Here is an 18,605-nt window from a genome sequence, read left to right as displayed (position 1 = left end):
CTTCACAAGACACAAATTTCCTCACAATTTGTTCCGGTATCTATCCAAGGGGTCTTTAAGAGGAACTCTTTCATGATAAACTCTCCAAGCATAATCTTCAAAAGAAAATGAATTGAACAATCTTTCTTCTTTAGACTTTTCATAAACATCTTTATCGCAGTTGTCGGTGAGGTCGGCGCAACCAATCTCCACCTTCAGAGAAAGAGGAGAGACGGTGCTCTCTAGCGGCAATGTTACCAATAGTGACATAGATAAACTTGAGTTGTCGCTGCCTTCTTCAATGCTTAAACTCGGTTTTCCCCTCACGTTCTTTAATTTTCCATTGCTCCATACCTATACAATAAAAAAGATAACTTATTTAATTCGTGAAATGAAAACATAAACTCTTAGGCACCGAATTTTTAAAATATAAAAATCATATAAAATGACAAAAATGGGACGTTTTGAAGTCCAAATCAATATCATGTCACACCCAGAAATAATCTCAAATATAATACCGCGTTTTATGACAATTAAACAAAAAAATAGACTTCAAGAGCCCCATCAAATGATTTTCTATCAAGCCACAATCTGTATTTTAATAAAAAATAATCTAAAAATTAGTAAAGCCAACCAAACTTATTTAATTTGATATATTTGATATATCAAGGTCGACAGGCGACAGAACCGCAAGCACTAAATTCTATTTTCATAAATTTAAATCACGTAGTGGGTTTAGGTCACAAAAATAATAATTTCAAATAAGACATCTTTTCAAATTTCAACTCTTAAATAATCCATATGGAATCCAAGTTAAGACCTTCATCATTTTTTAAACATATCTATCCGGCTAATCCGCAGATGAGTTGTATAACTCATATTTGTCTACAATCTACATCAAATCTGTTTAAAACTCAAAACCGATTTGGTTAAAACCGGTTCGGTTTGGTCAACAAAAGTTCAAACCGGTTTATGATCGGTTTTGGTTCGGGTTGAAACCGGTTTCTTACAATGTTACGATCGGTTTCGATTCGGGTTTTGATTGGTTTCGGTTCGGGTTTTGACAGGTTTTTGCCCGGTTTTGGCCGGTTTCGGTTCAGTTAACCGGTTTGGAACCGGTTTTGGTGGAAAAAACTACAAACCGGTTCCGAACCTACGATTTCAATCGGTTCCAAACCGGTTTCAAATCGATTCGGTTTCGGTTCAATTTTCGGGTTAGTTCGGTTAATTGGTTTATTTGCCCACATGTAATCTACATATCAAACTTCATAAAACATTAAGATTTGATTACCACATGTAAACCCATTTAACACGTTCAAAATATTAAACTAAAAATTTTAATTTGTAAACCCATTTAACACGTTCAAAATATTAAACTAAAAATTTTAATTACACTATAAATTAAATGTCAACAAGTTAGGCCCGTAGTGGAGAATCCGATTAATTTTTGGTTTCATATATAATCTATATGTACGATTTAACCAGCGAACTTATTTTTTTTTTTTTTTATGAGCAAACCCAACATTATTTTAAAAATATATTCGAACCCATTTATTGTAAAAAAATTGGTTAAAAAGGTTTTTTTAATGATAGAATAATATTCTATAAAATATAAAAACTAAAAAAAACCACTAAAAAATGTTACCAGATAAAAAGATTTTGATGTAAAAAGGAAATATATTCATTTTCACCTGAGCAATGTCTCCAATGGTAACCAATATAGAACCCATTTCACATGACACGGGTACCAAACCCGTATCCGTCAACAAGTTACAACTTTGCTTACTCATATGATAATGCAACCCGACAACATACGGGTAAAACCTGCCCGACCCGACCATCTTCTCACCCAAACCACTATTCACATCCGATATCCACATCAAAGAATGAACCGCACCCGGATCATCCAAACCCGGACTCCGTACACCCACGGCGCACGTTAGCGCTTCCACAACCGCCAACCCAACTTTCTCCATTTCCTTGGTAAACTCACGCAGCGAAGTCAGAGTCAAGTCGGTTGACTCAGTCGAGCAAACCGAGTCAAGAAACACCGAGTCGGCATCACCGTCATCGTCATCATCATCGTCGAAACCCAGCGGCCAGTGTCTCGGAAAATATTGTTGCTTCTGGTGGGCTAAAAGGTTAAATATCTCAACCGAGTCAGACTCGGCCGAGTTAGTGAGTTCGGGTTGTATAGGGTGGTTAGTGAGTTGAAAGAATCCAAGTTCGGATACTATAGGTAGGTTTGATAATATGGATGATTTAAGGTCGGTGAAAGATATGGCCGGTGGAGTGGTAGTGGTGGTGATGGCGAGTGATGACCGGCGGCGGAGGAGTAATGGAGTGGTGGCGGAGTTGGATAAGGACGGCGGGAGACGATGGAGAAGGCGGGAAAGAAGGTCGGTGGCGGCGGAGTCGGAGGTGGAAGGTAGGGTGGTGGAAGGTGTTGGTGGTGGGGCCGCCGTGGGGAATGGCTGTTGTTGTTGGTGGTAGTGATCATGAGTTGATGATGAAGCCATGTTTGGAGATAATAAGGAAACAGACAGAGCGACAGGTGATGTTTTTTGATTTGATGAGGTTGGAAGTGTTCTGGCTTGTTTAAATACTAGAATTCTTGGAGTTGGAGATAATCAACAGCCGATTGTTGTGACGTCGTTTTAAATGAATGATTTAAGAAATAAAAATTCCTAAACTGGCCCAATTATAATTGAAGATTCTAATTTTGATCCCTTAAACAAAAATTTTCCGAAATGTTTTCTACAAACACGTATTTGATGACATGTTAGTTTTTAACGCGTCTTTCACAACCTGTTGGCGTCTTTCACGACATGTTGGTCTCTAACGCGTTTTTCACGTCATGTTAGCCCTATTAATTGTTTTTTAATATTACATTATTATAATTAATTTAATACATTTGTCATTTTTTTATAACTTGTAATAAAGACGTGTTTATTTTTCTACATGTTGTCATAAATTTTACTCAAAACCGAGTGTTAAAATGATATTAAAATGTTCAATAAATGTTAAAAAATTTGACCAGTCTCTTTTTAAGTAAAATTTATGTCAACACATAGATAAAATAAGTAAGTCTCAACGATATATACGATAAAATAAGTAAGTCTCAACGATGCATTATAAGTAGGGGTGTTAAATGTGACCCATGAGTTAAATGGGTCGTAATAAAATGTATATAATGGGTCAGAATGGGTTAAACTAAAAAAGAAAGGATTGAAATTGGTCAAAACGGGTTGACATTTCTTGAGGGTTTTTTTAATGTAACGTGAAAAACGGAGGTAACTTTTTAGTTTTTTTTTTTACTTTTTTAGTTTATAATTTATATTTCGAGTTATGATTTTTTTAATTATTATTATTTTTTTTTGAATATTTTAGTGAGGGGTTTCCGAAATCTCAAGCAATTTTGACCAATTTCAAAACCCCTCATTAAAAAATTCAAAAGAAACAATTAAAAAATCGTAACTTGAAATATAAATCAAAAACTAAAAAATTAAAAAAAAAAACTAAAAAGTTTCTCTCATTCCATAAAAAAATAAATAAAAAAGTTCAAGCAATGCCAACCCGTTTTGACCCGTTTCAATCATTTTCTATTTTTAGCTTGACCCATTATATACATTTTATTACAACCTATTCAACCAATGGGTTACATTTGACACCCCCAATTACAAGTCATAAAAGAAATGACAAATATGTATTAAATTAATTATAATAATATAATATTAAAAAAACAATTAATAGGGCTAACATGTCGTGAAAGACGCATTAACATGCCGTGAAAGACACGCGTTGTAGGTTAACAGGTCGTGAAATGCGCGTTAAGGCCTAACACGTCGTCAAAAACGTGCTTGTATGGGAAATTTCTGGAAACTTTTATTTAAGGGGACAGAAAATAAAATCTCCTATTATAATTGTACCATTTTGGGAATTTTAGAACATTCACATTTCAAAAATAAAATGTAGATGTTAGGTCATGGGGTATTCTAACCTCTCTCCATATAAACACTACACTACTCATTTTTCTCTCTTTCACTCTATCTCATCTAAAGGAAATGGTTTAATCATTTAAACTTCATCTCACCCCTAATTTAATTTATTGTTGTTTACCTTTTAACCCGTGAAAAACATAATCCATGACCCATTTTTAACAAATATAACACAAGTGGGGAGTGATTTAATCAATTTTTAAAATGTCATGTCATCAAAATTAATATTGGGGTGAGAGTATACCCCGTGGCCTTATGTTATGAATTGATCTAGTTGGCGGTCATCCACCTCCAGCACATCATATCTCCAATTGAGGTAATTTTTTGATGTCCGTGATCTCTAATTTAGGTATTATTTTGATGTCCGTGATTTTCAGTTGAAGTATTTCTTCATGTCCGTGGCTCCAATTTTGAAAAATAGTTAAATACTTAGAATTCTCAAAGTCAAGTTTAAAATTTATAGATATGATAATTACCAGTATACTGCAATACTACACGCACAGACAAGTACATCTACAATAGTGTTGACAAAAACCAAATATCCTCATCTGGATATCAGGTTTGGCAGCTCCTAATGTTGAACTATCATCAATAGATGGTCAATGGGAACTTTCAGGTTGTTTTTTTTTATCAATAGCATGAGTATTTTAAAAGTATAGCATCAAATTTACAATGAGAAATAATCAGAGAGAGAATGTATCTTTTAGGCTTGCAATACCCTTGATACAACGTTTATTATACATGAATCCCGTGTATATTTTATCTAATATTTTATTAGTTTTGGTCGGTTTCTTGAAAGATTTGTATACTACTAACTTAGTTTTATGTTTTAGGTTTCGGGTTATAATTCCGGTGAAAAGAGGGCGAAAAACGAGCAAAAACAAGCCGAACCGGAGAACCGACGCGTCAGGAAACGAACCGGACCGAACCAGGAGTGAACCGAACCAGACACCCCCTTGGGCCGGTGCGCCGTGCGACGGGGGAGGGAGAGCCCGCTGCGCAGCGCGGCGGGTGTTTAACGGTGCCCGACTTCCAGAATCTTCCTGTTTAACCGTCTTAAACCTATTTTTAGACCCTTGTTGCCTATATAAAGACCCCTAAACTCACCATTAATCATACCTTAACCCCACATCCGAATTTGGTGAATCCCGAGGCAACCAAGAAGAGTTTTCAGCAGCTTTGGAGTCGAAGAATCAGCTGGTGTTGCGCGTGATAGTTGAAGACGAAGAACACGGGTTTTATCTTTTGTTTCTTTCGTTTTCGTTTAATTTACACCATGAATTCTTGTTTGTTTGTTTCGTTTAATTTTAAGATGCTAGGCTAAACGTTATAGACTGTCTAGGCTTATGATGAACTTACGTTGACGTTTTGATTTGACTTGGGATTTATTTAAGTTATGTTTTTTATGATTTAGTAAAAGATTTGCTTATAATTAATTGATGCGTATGATTGCTTATGATTGTTTGATGAGTTTTATTCCATAGTTTTCCTTGATTATTGTTTGTCATCTGATAGGATTGCTATTAGGTCAATTACTCTGTGTTCTTGATTATTTTCTGATTTGATTTCGCGATAAGATCATAGGAATAATATTGTTAAATAAACCTAAGTGAGCTGCTAACCTAAAATCTGTAAAGTGCTAGGTTATTGATAAGTCTTTACTATTAAATCTTGCTAGATTTAGTTCTTCGTAAGTAGTCCGTCTAAGGTTGATTATCTATTATTGTTTATCAAATCAATTATTCATATTAAATTGCCTTTAATTTCCGCGCTGTAAGGTAGGATTTCGTATAAAGGAACTAAATTGTAAACAATTGGGTGACCGTAAGTGAACTTGATTTTTAATACTGGTGTGCGTTAAAACTTGTTAGAAATCTATAGGTTTTCTCTTGAGAAGGGTCAGGGGTCCTATTTGGTTTTTTCTTTTAAGTGTCTATTTTACGATCCCAGTCCATAACTAAATATTTTCCCGAGCCAATTCATTACCGAAATTTAGGGGAGTCTAGCCTAGGTAGTTTTCTCATCATCATCTTATTTTCATAACAAACTTTGTTTTCGTTTAATTTACTTGTTTTCTTAATTAGTTTTAATTACAGTATTAATTTAGTATTTTAAATAAAAACCCTCATAAACAAATATAAATAATAAGTCGTGTTTTGTAGTCGAGTCTAATTAGCTAGTAAACGTAATTTAAAGAGTCTCGTGGGTTCGATATTCGGACTTACTTAGCTGTACTAGAGTCGACCGGTTCACTTGCCGGTTAGTAGTTTAGTTAAGTTTAAGAGTCTAGAATTTATTACTTATTGTCTAGATTAGCATGTTTTTATATAACTACTTCAAGCACATCACCCCTCAACTTAATGAATGACCATGAGTTGCGTTAGTTGTTTGAATAGATATGCCCCTACTAGAGTAAAAAGAGACGAGTTGATAAATGAAACTTCCTAGACAATATGCGGGCAATAAGAACATGACCTTTAAAGTTAACTATCAAAAGAGAATATAATCAATGCTATAGATTTACAAAACAATTGACTAACACTTTTGAAAATACTTATGACCTTATGAATAAGAATCTCCTACATATGCTAATGATATATGCCAACTTTTAGGGAAATCCCACACCCGACTTACATAGCAAACCGCAAGAAGCTCCAAAAATCTTTTATTCAATTAACAATTTTATCCCTCACTCTCTTGAATAATATTGAGCCTTGAGTGCGAACCTCAATAATAGATACTATGAACTCACAACAGGCGATATTATAAATTCGCAAAACCCACATGAATCAATAAGATTTTAGATCAAAGTAAGTGAAGAGACGTGGATCGACTCACTGGTAGACGATCTACTTTCCTCGGTTGTGATTATGATTCTTCACCGATGGTTTTTCTGGATCTGGGTTCTTCCACCTACAAAATGAACAGCACCGTTAACTTACCCCTCAGAAAGGGACAGAGGGGTCCTCTTTGGGGTAACCCTCCGGTGTGAGAATAAGTATCTGTAGGAGAAGATAATGTTGTGAGAGTAAGGAAATCCGGAGAGTATTGCTTAATAGCTGAATACTCTGTAGATTTCTGTTATTGAGAAAGTAACTGACTATGACTATCTGTGAGTGAATGTAATTGAATATGCTTGAATGTGAATGAATGTGTATGTTACTGGCTGTAACTGTCAGTTGTTGGATGATCTTTCCTTGTGGAGTTGATGCTGTATTTATAGTGCTAGGGTTTCCACTAATTGGGCTCAGCCTTGTTGGCCTCCTCCAATTGCTCGGCGCCACGTGTCCTCTGGGACACCTGTTGCTTTCTCATTGGTTGCAATCACGTGGTAGCACATGTGTCATGCTGAGTTGTCCACCTTTCATTTGGCAGCTGTCAACATCAGCATATCCTTATTCCTTAAAAAGATACCTTCTGGAAGGTTGTCTGACGTGCACAATCAAGGTTGCCCTAATCCTGGTTTGGATAAGGATGAGGTTGATTATGTGCATGTGTGATATGCGCCTATCCTGAGGATGCGCGAGGTCTTCTCTTTATTCTCACGCGCAGATGTTTCATGCGCAGATATGATATGCACGAGCATGTGATATGCGCCACGCGCGGATGCGCCACGCGCATATGTGATATGCGTGAGCATATGTGATGCGTGAGCATCTGTGGTGCCTGGGCATATGATTCCTGAGCGTATATGTGATATGCGTGAGCATATATGATGCGTGAGCATCTGATGCCTGAGCATATGTGATATGCGTGAGCATATATGATGCGTGAGCATCTGATGCCTGAGCATATGTGATATGCGCCATGCGCATAGGTTTTGGCTTTGTGCCTTCATAATGTCTTGATTTCAAGACTCTTGTCTATATATTGTGGGTTGACCCGCCTCGCTCGTTGTTGAGGCGGGTACATACCTCTTCAAGCCCCCCCAGTCTAATGTGTGTCTTGTCTCGCGCGAGCGAGGTAAGATAGATGTTAGACTAAATAGTTTGCTCTTTTTGTAGGGGTTTTGTCCTTTTCTTCTTATTACTCGTCGTTGCGCGAGTATCTGTCCTTTTGGTTGTAAACGAAACGTCCCTGAACGTGGTTGGTTGATGCTGACATGGGTCAGTGATGGAGACGTGTCAGACCTTTCGTGTGCTCGAGGTGCTACAGTTGCCTTTCGTGTCCCCTCACAGAGTGTCAGGAACACGTGTCGCGCTCGCATTGGTCATTCCTGCGAGTGGTGGCGCGTGAACTCTGGCAACAGCTGTATTTTTCTTTTCGTGTCCCTTCACACAGTTGTCAGGGACACGTGTCGTGCTCGCGTTGGCTTACACCTGCGAGTGGGGGCGCGTGAAGTCCGATCAGCACCCATTTTTTTCTCTCCTGGGCCTATAAAAGCCAGCCCTTAGAGTTTTTTATCCTTCATCTTCTTGTTTATTCTTCTGAGCTTTCCTTTCTTTGTCTTCTGATTAACTTTGTTCTGCTTCCCGAATATCTGCTACTCAGAAACAACCCTCGTTCGTTGTCAAAGTTGTATGTCTGATAGTTCAGACAACACAAACTCCCCCATCCATTGCCGTAGAAAATCATTAGTAATGTCTACATTGAAGAGGACCGGCAAGGGGAAGAAGGCTGCTGAAGTCTCATCGGAGGAGGTAGGGAGGACCAAAGCCATGAAGAGGTGGAATGAAATCCCCTGCAAATTGAGGCAGGCTGATCTTGACAGCCTTATCGCCTCTCAGGGTTTCCTCTCTGTGTTTGGCTGCATGTTGCCTGCAGCCGGGCACCGGCTATATATCCCTATATAGCCATTTTTTCACCCACTGCAACCTTCGTCTTCCGATGACAAGGTTTGTAGGTGCGGTGCTTAGGTTTTTTGGGATTCATATATCCCAAGTCCATCCGTTTGGACTTGTGCGCATGACTCACTTCGAGTTCATGTGCAAATCCCAGCGCGAGGAGCCCACCCCTCGGCGCTTTCAGTATTTTTACAAGCCCAAGATCCAAGATTCTTGGTTCTCATTTGTTCCTCGCAGTCAGAAGGTGAAGTGCTCCACTGTTTCATTCAAGAGCCTTCATGACTGGTCTGAGAGGTTCTTTTACATAAGGGCTGGTGTGATCCCCATCCGTATGACCATGCGCTCGATCTCTTCTGCGCCTGCGGATGTGGGTGTCCTCAAGAACCCAACTGGCGCCTGGGTTAATAAGCTGACCACTGAACCATCCCCCGCCAAGAGCATTTGTGAGGAGGCGCTGGTGGGGGTTGGTATGAGCAAGAGGTGGGCGGACAGCGCGCTTGAGCCCGTTATCCAAGTCGACGGGTTGTGTAAGTTTATCACATTGCTTTTTTTTTTTTTTTTTTTTTTTTCGCGAATATAATTCTTTCTGCTGATATCACTTGACTTGTTTTGTGCAGTCACCAAGGAGTATATCCACGCCGCTTACGATGATCAAGTGGAGGGTGGATCCGTCGCGCTTGGCGCTGGGGAGGTTGGTTTCCCTGATCGCTTTGATGACATGTTCATCCTTGTTGATCTGGGATTTGTCTTCGATAGCGATGCGCCTGGTAAGCCTTTGTACGTATGCTTTTTCCTTTATAATACCAAATTTTGCTAACACTTTTGTTGCATGTATTGTAGATGCGCTCGAAAACTACGAGCTGGAGCTCGCGAAAGAGGAGGAGGAGGAGGAGCCGCCCCAACTAAAGCGTAAAGCTAAGGGGAAAACTGGCGCAGGGGCCAGTAAGAAACAGAAGAAGGATGATGCCCCTGTTGTTCAGGATCCTCCTACTAAGGCGGGGGGATTTGGGAAAACCCAGGAGTTTACCACCAGGTTTTCCTTGGCTTCCCTGCCTCAAAAAGTGGGCAGACCTCCTGTCCACTTGAGGTATGGTGGCGCTACCTCCTCCCTTCCCGCGGCAGAAAAAGGAAGCGGTGTTGCGCCCTCGACAGGTATACTTTGCTTATCCTTTGCTTATCTTTTTTGGTTCTATGAGCGCGATTCTGATAGAATTACTAATGAATCTTTACTCACTCAATTTTTTGTAGAGCCGGCGACAGCGCAACAAGTTGCCGAGGCTGCGCCGGAAGTTGCTTCGAAGTCCCCTGTTTTACCCTCAAAGAAGGGTAGAATGGACTTCATGGCAATGTTTGCTTCGCGAACGGAATTGCGCCAAGGTACGTATTGCGCTCTTATTTTCTGACTTTCTTTTAGATCAAGTCAGTAACCATTTCTTGTTGTTGATTTTTTCATAGAAGCTGTAGCTGGCGTACAAGCTTCTGGCGGCACTCCTGGCGCCGGCGCCAGCGCCGCTGGCTCTGCTCCTGCTCCTGCAAGCGATGAATCTCCCCTCATCGGGATTAGTAAGGAGCAGGAGGCCGTTTTGCGCGCCGACCTGGCGGCGTCGAGACCTCCCTCACCTCTTCCTGCGCACAGCCCTCCCCGCGAGACCGATTATGATTCTAGGTCGCAGGAGAAGAGGCCTATTTCAGAGGAGGATGAGGAGGTTCATGGTGAAGACTCCGATGGCGCCCGCGCCAGCCCTGCAGCGCCACGAGGTTTCGCGGCGGAGCCTTCTCATGGGGCTGGCGCTGACTTTTCTGCTTCGTCCCCGCAGGTATAGGTTCTTTTTTGCTCCGCTGCGCGGACTTCCATCTTAATGTTTTGATGACTTAGACAATTTCTTTGTTTTTTGCAGGAAGCCGATCACACTTACCGCCCGATATGGAATATAACTGAAGACAGCACCTTTCAGTCCATGGGGGTGTGTGCGGAATTCTGGGCTCATGCTGTACCTCCATCTGAAAGGAGGTTCCAGGAGGACCGCGCTCGCGATGACCTGCTCAATGATCATATGTTTGCTGGGTCGGCCTTCATTGCTGCCTCCCAAGAGCTTCGCTCTGATTACGTTAAAGTACGTGATGCTCTTGCGGATGCCAAGCAAGAGGCTAAGGTGGCTGCTTGGCATCTTTCTGATGCTCGCGAAAGAGCTGAAAAGCTCCAAGCCGAGCTCAGTGAGAACAGAGCCAGTGCCAACAGCGCCTTCGTGAAGCGCGGGCATGAGCTTCAGGCGGCGCGGGAGAAGCTGCAGGCGGCGGAGGCGGATGCTGCCAAGTTCGCGCGCCGAGCGCGCGACTTGGAGCTGGAGGCTGAGGCGCGTGACCAAGCTCTTGTCCAGTCTATCACTGAAAAATCATCACTGGAGAGTGAGGTTGCGCGCCTGAAGAGGGAGCTGGCGGCCGCTCAGGCCGATAAAGATGAAGCCCAGGCGACGGCAGCGTCTAGCTAGGAAGCACTTGATGCTGCGCGGGCGGAGAAAGAAGAAATCTTGGCGGCAGCAGCGTCTGACAAAGAGGAGCTAAAAAAGACTAAGGAAACTGTTGAGTTATTAAACTCTCAGGTTCCTTCCCTCGAGACGTCTGTTGCTGGCCTCGCGCAGGATCGCCACTGGCTCATCTCACAGGGCATGACTCGTTGCGCTTTCGCGATGAAATATTCAGACGAGTTTCAGGCCCTTGTGATGGACTGCAATGCTGCCCGCGCGCTTGGTGGGGCGAGCTGAAGGGTTTACGGATGGCTATGAATATGGCATGCTGAAGAAGAACCCATCCGAGTACCCTTATCAGAGCTCCGCTGCCTGCGCGGAGATGGCCGCGATGGGGGAGAAGTATATAAATACTCCCATTCCCATCCTTGCGCAGGTATTTTAACTTTTAATGAGATTACCTTGACTTATTTTCTAAGTCTTTTTGTACTCATATTTTTCCTTATGATTTGCAGATATCCGCGCTTGCTGACCAGCCCGATCTCGTCGCGCTAAAGAAATTACTTGACGAGTGCGAAGGGGCTGGCGGCGATGATGGCGCGGGGAATGCTGGCGTTGCTAGCGGCTCTGGCGTAGCCAAAGGATCCGCTCCTGACACTGTTGCGATAGAAGACTCCATTCAAGATGAAGAACTTGACTATGGTCAGTTTGGAGATGACGAGGAGCAGGCTGCGCCAGATGCCGAGGGCGATGATGAGGATGATGAAGAGGCTGATGTCAACGTGGAGACTTGAGAAGCCCTTCATGTTTTTTTTTTTTTTTTTATTTGTAGTTTGTATCTCATCTTGTAAACTTGTAAATTTCAAAGCTGTTGAATGAAATTCTGTTTTTCCCTTCTTCGCATCTTGCGCATTCCCATTCATCTCTTTATATCGCCTGTTTGCTTGTTGAATATAAGATATGCTTGCGCGTTGGAATAAGAACAAGGTTGTAAGGAATTTATTATACTTAACCCTTGTCATATTGTAAGTGATTTTTCCATATCTTGATCATGTTGACACGCATCTTGGCGCTTTCATTATTCCTCTTTTGCGCGACGTTATCGCGCGTTTATGGAATTATGATTTTTTTAGTCTCACGCGTCAATGTGTTACTCAGATATCCATTACAATTTCATGCGCGACCTCGACCTGAGACCTTAACAACTATGTTTTGGCATTTGCTTTGCCTTAGTTGTGTTTAGGTGTTTTATGGTCAGGCTGCGCAGCATGTAAGATGGATGTTGTAAGTGATTTGAGCTAAGGCTCACATTATTGGGCTAGGGCCCTGGCGTTTTAGAGTTAAGACTCATTAACGCGTTTGAGCTTGAAGCTCGCGCATGTATGTTTTACTTCGTTTTATTTTGCTTTGATGTCAATATAGTGTTGTCATATTGCTCAAAATTAATAAAGGGAAGTGTGAAACATGTATGCAAAAGGTAATAGAATCCACATTAAGAAAAGATAGCGCGTATCATTATTCATACTGGCTTAAAAAGCCTTGATTACAAACTTGACATTTTTACATGAAACATTTTCTAAGCTGTGCCGCGTTCCATGCGCGCGGGATCTTCTTTCCATTCAAATCTTTTAAGGCGTATGCGCCTTTTCCCAATTCTTCCAAGACTTGATATGGTCCCTCCCAATTGGGGGACAATTTTCCCGGGGGTATCGTGCGGCTAGCTTCATTGTTTCGAAGGACAAAATCATTTTTCTTGAAGTGGCATTCTTTCACGCGCTGGTTGTAATATTTTTCCAGCTTTTTCTTGTATTTGGCTTCACTGATGATAGCCGCCTCTCTGCGCCCTTCAAGTAAGTTGAGATCCAACCTTCTTTCGCGCTCGTTATCAATTTTGTTCATCATGAGCACTCTATGGGATGGGCATCCAATTTCTGCTGGAATCATTGCCTCTGTTCCATAGGTTAGGCTGAACGGGGACTCGCCATTGCTGGTTTTGCTTAATGTCCTGTGTGCCCACAGGACATTCGGTAGCTCTTCGACCCAATAATGGGATTCTCCCTCTAACCTTTTCTTCAGCCCATTTAACAAGCTTTGGTTCGTTCGTTCCACTTGTCCATTCCCCTGAGGGTGATAAACTTAAGTGAAAATTTGGTTGATGCGCAATTCCTTGAGCCAGCTTGATATCTTCTTGTCAGTGAATTGCTTGCCATTATCGCTCACAATTTCCATGGGCAAGCCAAAACGGCATATGATGTGGCTCCAGATAAACTGCTTCATCACTTCGGCTGTGATTTTTGCTAGCGGCTTGGCTTCAACCCATTTTGTGAAATAGTCTATTGCCACTACCAAAAATTTTACTCGCCCAGGCGCTTGCGGTAGGGGACCCACAATGTCGATTGCCCATTTGTGAAAAGGCCATGCTGAGGTCACTGGAATCAAGTTGTTCTTTGGCCGCATGGTGTTCGGCGCATAGCTCTGACATGCTTTGCATTTTTGGATCTCCTTTAGAGCGTCCAAGTACATGCCTGGCCAATAGTAGCCTGCGCTCATTGCCTTGGCAACCACCATGCGCGGGCCAGCATGAATTCCACAGATTCCTTCGTGTATCTCTCTGATCACATAGCTTGCTTCCTCAGCATCTAGGCATTTCATGAGCGGCCCAAGATAAGAGCGTCGATATAATGTACCGTCAAGCAGTTCATAGTTCTGCGCCTTGTGTCTTATCTTCCTCGCTTGTGCGCGATCATCTGGTACCTTTCCCTCCTTCAAGAATTCCATTATTGGAGTTATCCATGATGAAGGGGTTGTATGGGTTACCAGGACAGACTTCGCTACCACCGACGGGTTGCTCATTACTTCTACCCTGACCTCTTTGCCAAAGTGATCAAAACTGGTTGATGCCATCTTACTCAGCGCGTCTGCAGATTTGTTTTCACTGCGCGGAATATGAATGATTCTGAAGCTCTCAAATTGCTCGATGAGCTTTTTCGCCTGCTCTAGATATAGAGGCATGGTGTTCTCCTTGGCATCATAAAGGCCATTGACCTGTGCTGCTACCAAGTATGAATCAACATGGGCCTCTAGCTTCTTAACCCCGAATTTGTGCGCGATGCGCAGGCCAGCCAGCAGGGCTTCATACTCAGCCTCATTGTTGGTGCTCTTGAAGTCCAACCTGATGGCGTAAGTATATTCATGATTCTCTGGATCCACCAGTTTGAGGCCTGCGCCGGACCCTTCATTGTTTGAAGCTCCGTCAGTGAACAATCTCCAAACATTTTCTTCATCATTGGCTTGCGGAGGGTCTACCTCGCGCTGAGCCTCTTCAATTCTTCCTTCTGGGACTTCTGCAATGAAATCAGCCAAGACTTGTCCCTTTATTGCTGGACGGGGCTTATAGGAGATCGTGTGCTCTCCTAATTCCAGCGCCCACTTTGTCAGCCTTCCTGAGAGCGCGGGGCGCCGCAAGACTTGCTGGATGTTGTAACCAGTCAGAACTTCAATGGGATGACCATTGAAATATCTATGAAGCTTGCGCGACGCGTGTGTTAGTGATAAAACTAACTTTTCCATGATGGAGTAGCGTGTCTCAGGATCTGTCAGGACCCGACTCACATAGTATATTGGCGTTTGGATTCCCTTGCGATCCACCAATAATACTGCGCCGATGGCGCGTTCTCCTGCTGATAGATATAATGTCAAAGTTTCACCAGGAAGAGGAGCTGTGAGCGCGGGCAGATTTATCAAACATTCTTTAATCTCACTGAAGGCTTGCTCGGCCTCAGGAGTCCATTTGAATTGACTTTTCTTTAAGCAGTTTCTCAATGTATTGACAAATGGGGTAGATTTGGTTGCATGGTTCGCTAGGAACCTGTTGATTGAAACCAATCTACCATTCAGCTTCTGAACTTCCTTCATGGTGGATGGCGAGGGCATGTCAATGATGGCCTCCACCTTCTCAGGGTTCACCTTGAAACCATCCTTGGTGACCATTACACCTAGAAATTTTCCCTCTAGTACGCCGAAAGTACATTTGCTCGGATTGAGCTTCATGTTAACTTCCTTTAGGCGCCCAAGGGTTTCTTCGATGTCTTTGAGCATTTGCTTTTCCTCCCTGCTCTTGATCACCAAATCATCCACATAGACTTCTAGGTTTCTTCCGATTTGCTCGCTGAAAACGGCATCCATAAGTCTTTGATAGGTGGCGCCCGCATTCTTCAAACCAAAGGGCATTTTTGTGTAGCAAAACACACCCTTGTCGGTTCTAAATGCGGTCTTATCCTCATCTTGTGGTGCCATTTGAATCTGGTGATAGCCTTTGTAGGCATCCAGAAAACATTTTAGCTTGAATGGCGCCACGGAGTCCACCTTTGCATCGATGTTTGGTAGAGGGTAACAATCTTTTGGGCACGCTTTGTTGAGGTCCTTGAAGTCAATGCACATCCTCCACGACCCGTTACTTTTCTTTACCATCACAGGATTGGCTACCCATGTCTGGTATCGTATCGGGCGGATGATGTTTGCGCGCAATAGATCCTCAACCTGCTCATTCATGGCCCTCGCTTTCTCATCCCCCATGACTCTCTTCTTTTGAGCAATTGGCTCTACAGACTTGAACGTGTTGAGGGCGTGTTGTGCCAGGTCTCGCGGAACCCCAGTCATATCAGAGTGTTGCCACGCGAAGACCGACATATTTGCTGTGAGCAATCTTTTCATTCTCACCCTCGTGTCGTCTGATAACGTAGCGCCAATTGTGATTTTTTGCTCCGGGAATTTCGGGTTGAGAATCCATTCCTCTGGCGCGTTTTCTGCCATTGGAATTTTCATTCTCCCCTCCCGTGAAGTACTCGTCACTGCGCACAAATGATCTCGGTATACAAAAGTTACACCTGTTGGTGTTGGGAACCCCAACGCGCCGTGCGCTGGCGACGGTATGGCGTTGAATTGGGCAATCGTTCCCCTACCCAAGATCATATTGTGGCAAGAAGTGGTGGGCAAGACCAAGAAGTTAACAACCTCGGCTCGCTTGTGTTTCTCATCCCCCATAGTTAGCTCAAATTGTATTTGACCTAGGGGATGAATGATTTCATTGGAAACACCAGAGATCGGTGCATTCACAATTTCAAGCCTTGCTTGGTCCGCCGGATCCAGTTTCCTGAAACATTGCTCATACATGATGTCTGACTCGCTGCCAGTGTCCACCAGGACTTTTGACACTTCGTAATGAGCAATGTGTGTTGTGATGACCAGAGGACTGCTAATTGAAGGGCCTCCCCTGATTCTTGGGAAGATTACCTGTTGTTCCCGCCAATCTCCTTGGATTTGCGCGCTTCTTTTTCTTGACGTTTGCCCTTGCCTTCCTCCCTCGGCTACACAGATTCTTTTGTACTTTTTGCTGGCAGAGGCTCCTTCTGGTTGTTCATTTTCTGGTCTTGAGTTTTTTACCAGGTGAGCCAGCTTGCCTGATTTCACATCCTTCTCAATTGCATCCTTCAAATGATGGCATGCATCGGTGTTGTGTACAGTGGATTTGTGAAACTCACAGTACTTGCCACTATCTGATGGTCCCTTGTAGTGTAATGGCTTGGGGCTTTTGAACTGGACATTCTCAGTGCTTAACACCTGTGAAGGCGTTTTAGTGAGGGGAGTCCATATTCTTGGCAGAGGTCTGCTGGGATCTCTGCCGCCCTCCCTCCTGTCACCCTCCCCGCGATTACGAACATCTTTTTGGGGTTGGGGTGAGCTTGGTTGCGCCTGTTTTTCTGCGGAAGAAAAACTGGTTGGTTGCAACCTGGACCATACAGAGTTCTGCTTGCCCCGCTTTTCTTTGCTGCGCGGTGACTCAGCTTGATGCGCTCTTTCTCTTGCCCTATCTTGGGCTATTTGTTTCTCATTTCTCGCGAAGACTCGCGATGCTTCCATTAGTTTTGCCCAAGTGGTGGGCATGCCATCTCTGCTTACGAGAGCTCGGCGGAGTTGATCACTACGCGCAGGAGTTGTTCGGTTATACCTCCGATTGCCAGAGACTCCTGATTGAAACGAGTGATGTAGTCTTCAATCGTTTCATCATTCCTGCGCACGCAGTGCATGATGTCATCAGGATCGCGCGTGTGTCTGCGCTGCTGCACGAAATGGGCTTGGAACTTTTCCAATAGTTCCTCGAACCCATCAATTTGCCCAGTCGGCAAGCTCTCGAACCAGACCCGCGCCGCGCCCGTGAGGCAGCGAGCAAACATATGACACCATGTTGGCATCGTCCAGCTCTCTAGGTTTCCCGTGTTGTAGAAACCTTGCAAGAAATCGTCTGGATCTGTTGTGCCGTCATACTTGCCCAAACCACTTGGCATCTTGGTTTTGTGCTGGATGGGAGCCTGCGCGATGCGCGCAGTGAACTTTGAGTGTTTCACCAAGATGGCTGGTCTGTACGGTGTGGTTACGTCCACTTGCCCTCTGACTGATGGGCTGTACGGCATGTGCAGATCCAGATCGGCTCTGGCTCCAGGCGCCATGTTCACAGGCGCGCGGAGCTGTGAGCCTCTTGCATGAGTATCCCGCGTCTTCCTCATGCTATGCACTTCTTCATCACTGAACTCAGTGTGTGCAGTGTGAACAGAATGTCCTTCTTCCGGGGCGCGCGGCCTTTTTGTTGCATGAACAGTTTGCTTATCAAGCGCTTGCCTTTGTGTTAAGTCGGCTAGCTTTTTCTGCTTGACCATCTCATTGTACTTGTCCATTAGGGGCCGCTGCTCGTTTATGAGCCATTCTTTAGGATCATTTGTTTCATCTTCTGGACCCATTGGTCCCTTTTGCTTTGCGCCGGCAAGATTTTGTAATGTGAGATCGTCTGGAGGAGTTTCAGTCTGGCCGTGAGGAGTTGTGATGAAGGTACGGTTACTGGTGGTGCGCGTAGAATCACGCGGCACCCTCAGAAACTGTTGTCCCTCATTAACGTCCTCACGTTCAATATCCTCCAGAACTTGATCAACGTTATGAACGCCAGAAACCATGGTGATTTTTTGTTTTTATATATAGATCTGATGAGATCTGATTGCCGTTTGTAACAGTGGATGGCGCCAATGAAGAGATGTGGATCGACTCACTGGTAGACGATCTACTTTCCTCGGGTGTGATTATGATTCTTCACCGATGGTTTTTCTGGATCTGGGTTCTTCCACCTACAAAATGAACAGCACCGTTAACTTACCCCTCAGAAAGGGACAGAGGGGTCCTCTTTGGGGTAACCCTCCGGTGTGAGAATAAGTATCTGTAGGAGAAGATAATGTTGTGAGAGTAAGGAAATCCGGAGAGTATTGCTTAATAGCTGAATACTCTGTAGATTTCTGTGATTGAGAAAGTAACTGACTATGACTGTCTGTGAGTGA

At 43.3% G+C, this 18,605-nt stretch overlaps 1 protein-coding gene across 1 annotated transcript; it reads right to left on the bottom strand.

Annotated features, from left to right (window-relative positions):
* On the bottom strand, positions 1-2,498 carry LOC143605096 (gibberellin 2-beta-dioxygenase 4-like). The gene is made up of 2 exons (XM_077081337.1): positions 1,671-2,498; positions 1-333 (listed from the first exon to the last, which is right to left on the bottom strand). Exons 1-2 carry the CDS (start codon positions 2,496-2,498, stop codon positions 22-24), a joined length of 1,140 nt encoding a protein of 379 aa, XP_076937452.1. The 3' UTR covers positions 1-21.
* Positions 2,499-18,605: the final 16,107 nt, after the last annotated feature.

This window comes from Bidens hawaiensis, unplaced genomic scaffold (genome assembly GCF_021521415.1).
Source record: "Bidens hawaiensis isolate Kalapana, Puna unplaced genomic scaffold, B.hawaiensis_p1.1 tig00067907_1, whole genome shotgun sequence".
NCBI lineage: Eukaryota > Viridiplantae > Streptophyta > Magnoliopsida > Asterales > Asteraceae > Bidens > Bidens hawaiensis.
Note: the sequence above shows the minus strand (reverse complement) of the source record. Positions and strands in the feature narration are given on the sequence as shown.

Excerpts from the sequence above, each read along its gene's own strand:
- LOC143605096 (XM_077081337.1), bottom strand. The coding sequence starts at position 2,498 with ATGGCTTCATCATCAACTCATGATCACTACCACCAACAACAACAGCCA. Across the intron at positions 334-1,670 it reads CCATTGGAGACATTGCTCAG|GTATGGAGCAATGGAAAATT; the intron begins GTGAAAATGAAT and ends TTTATTGTATAG.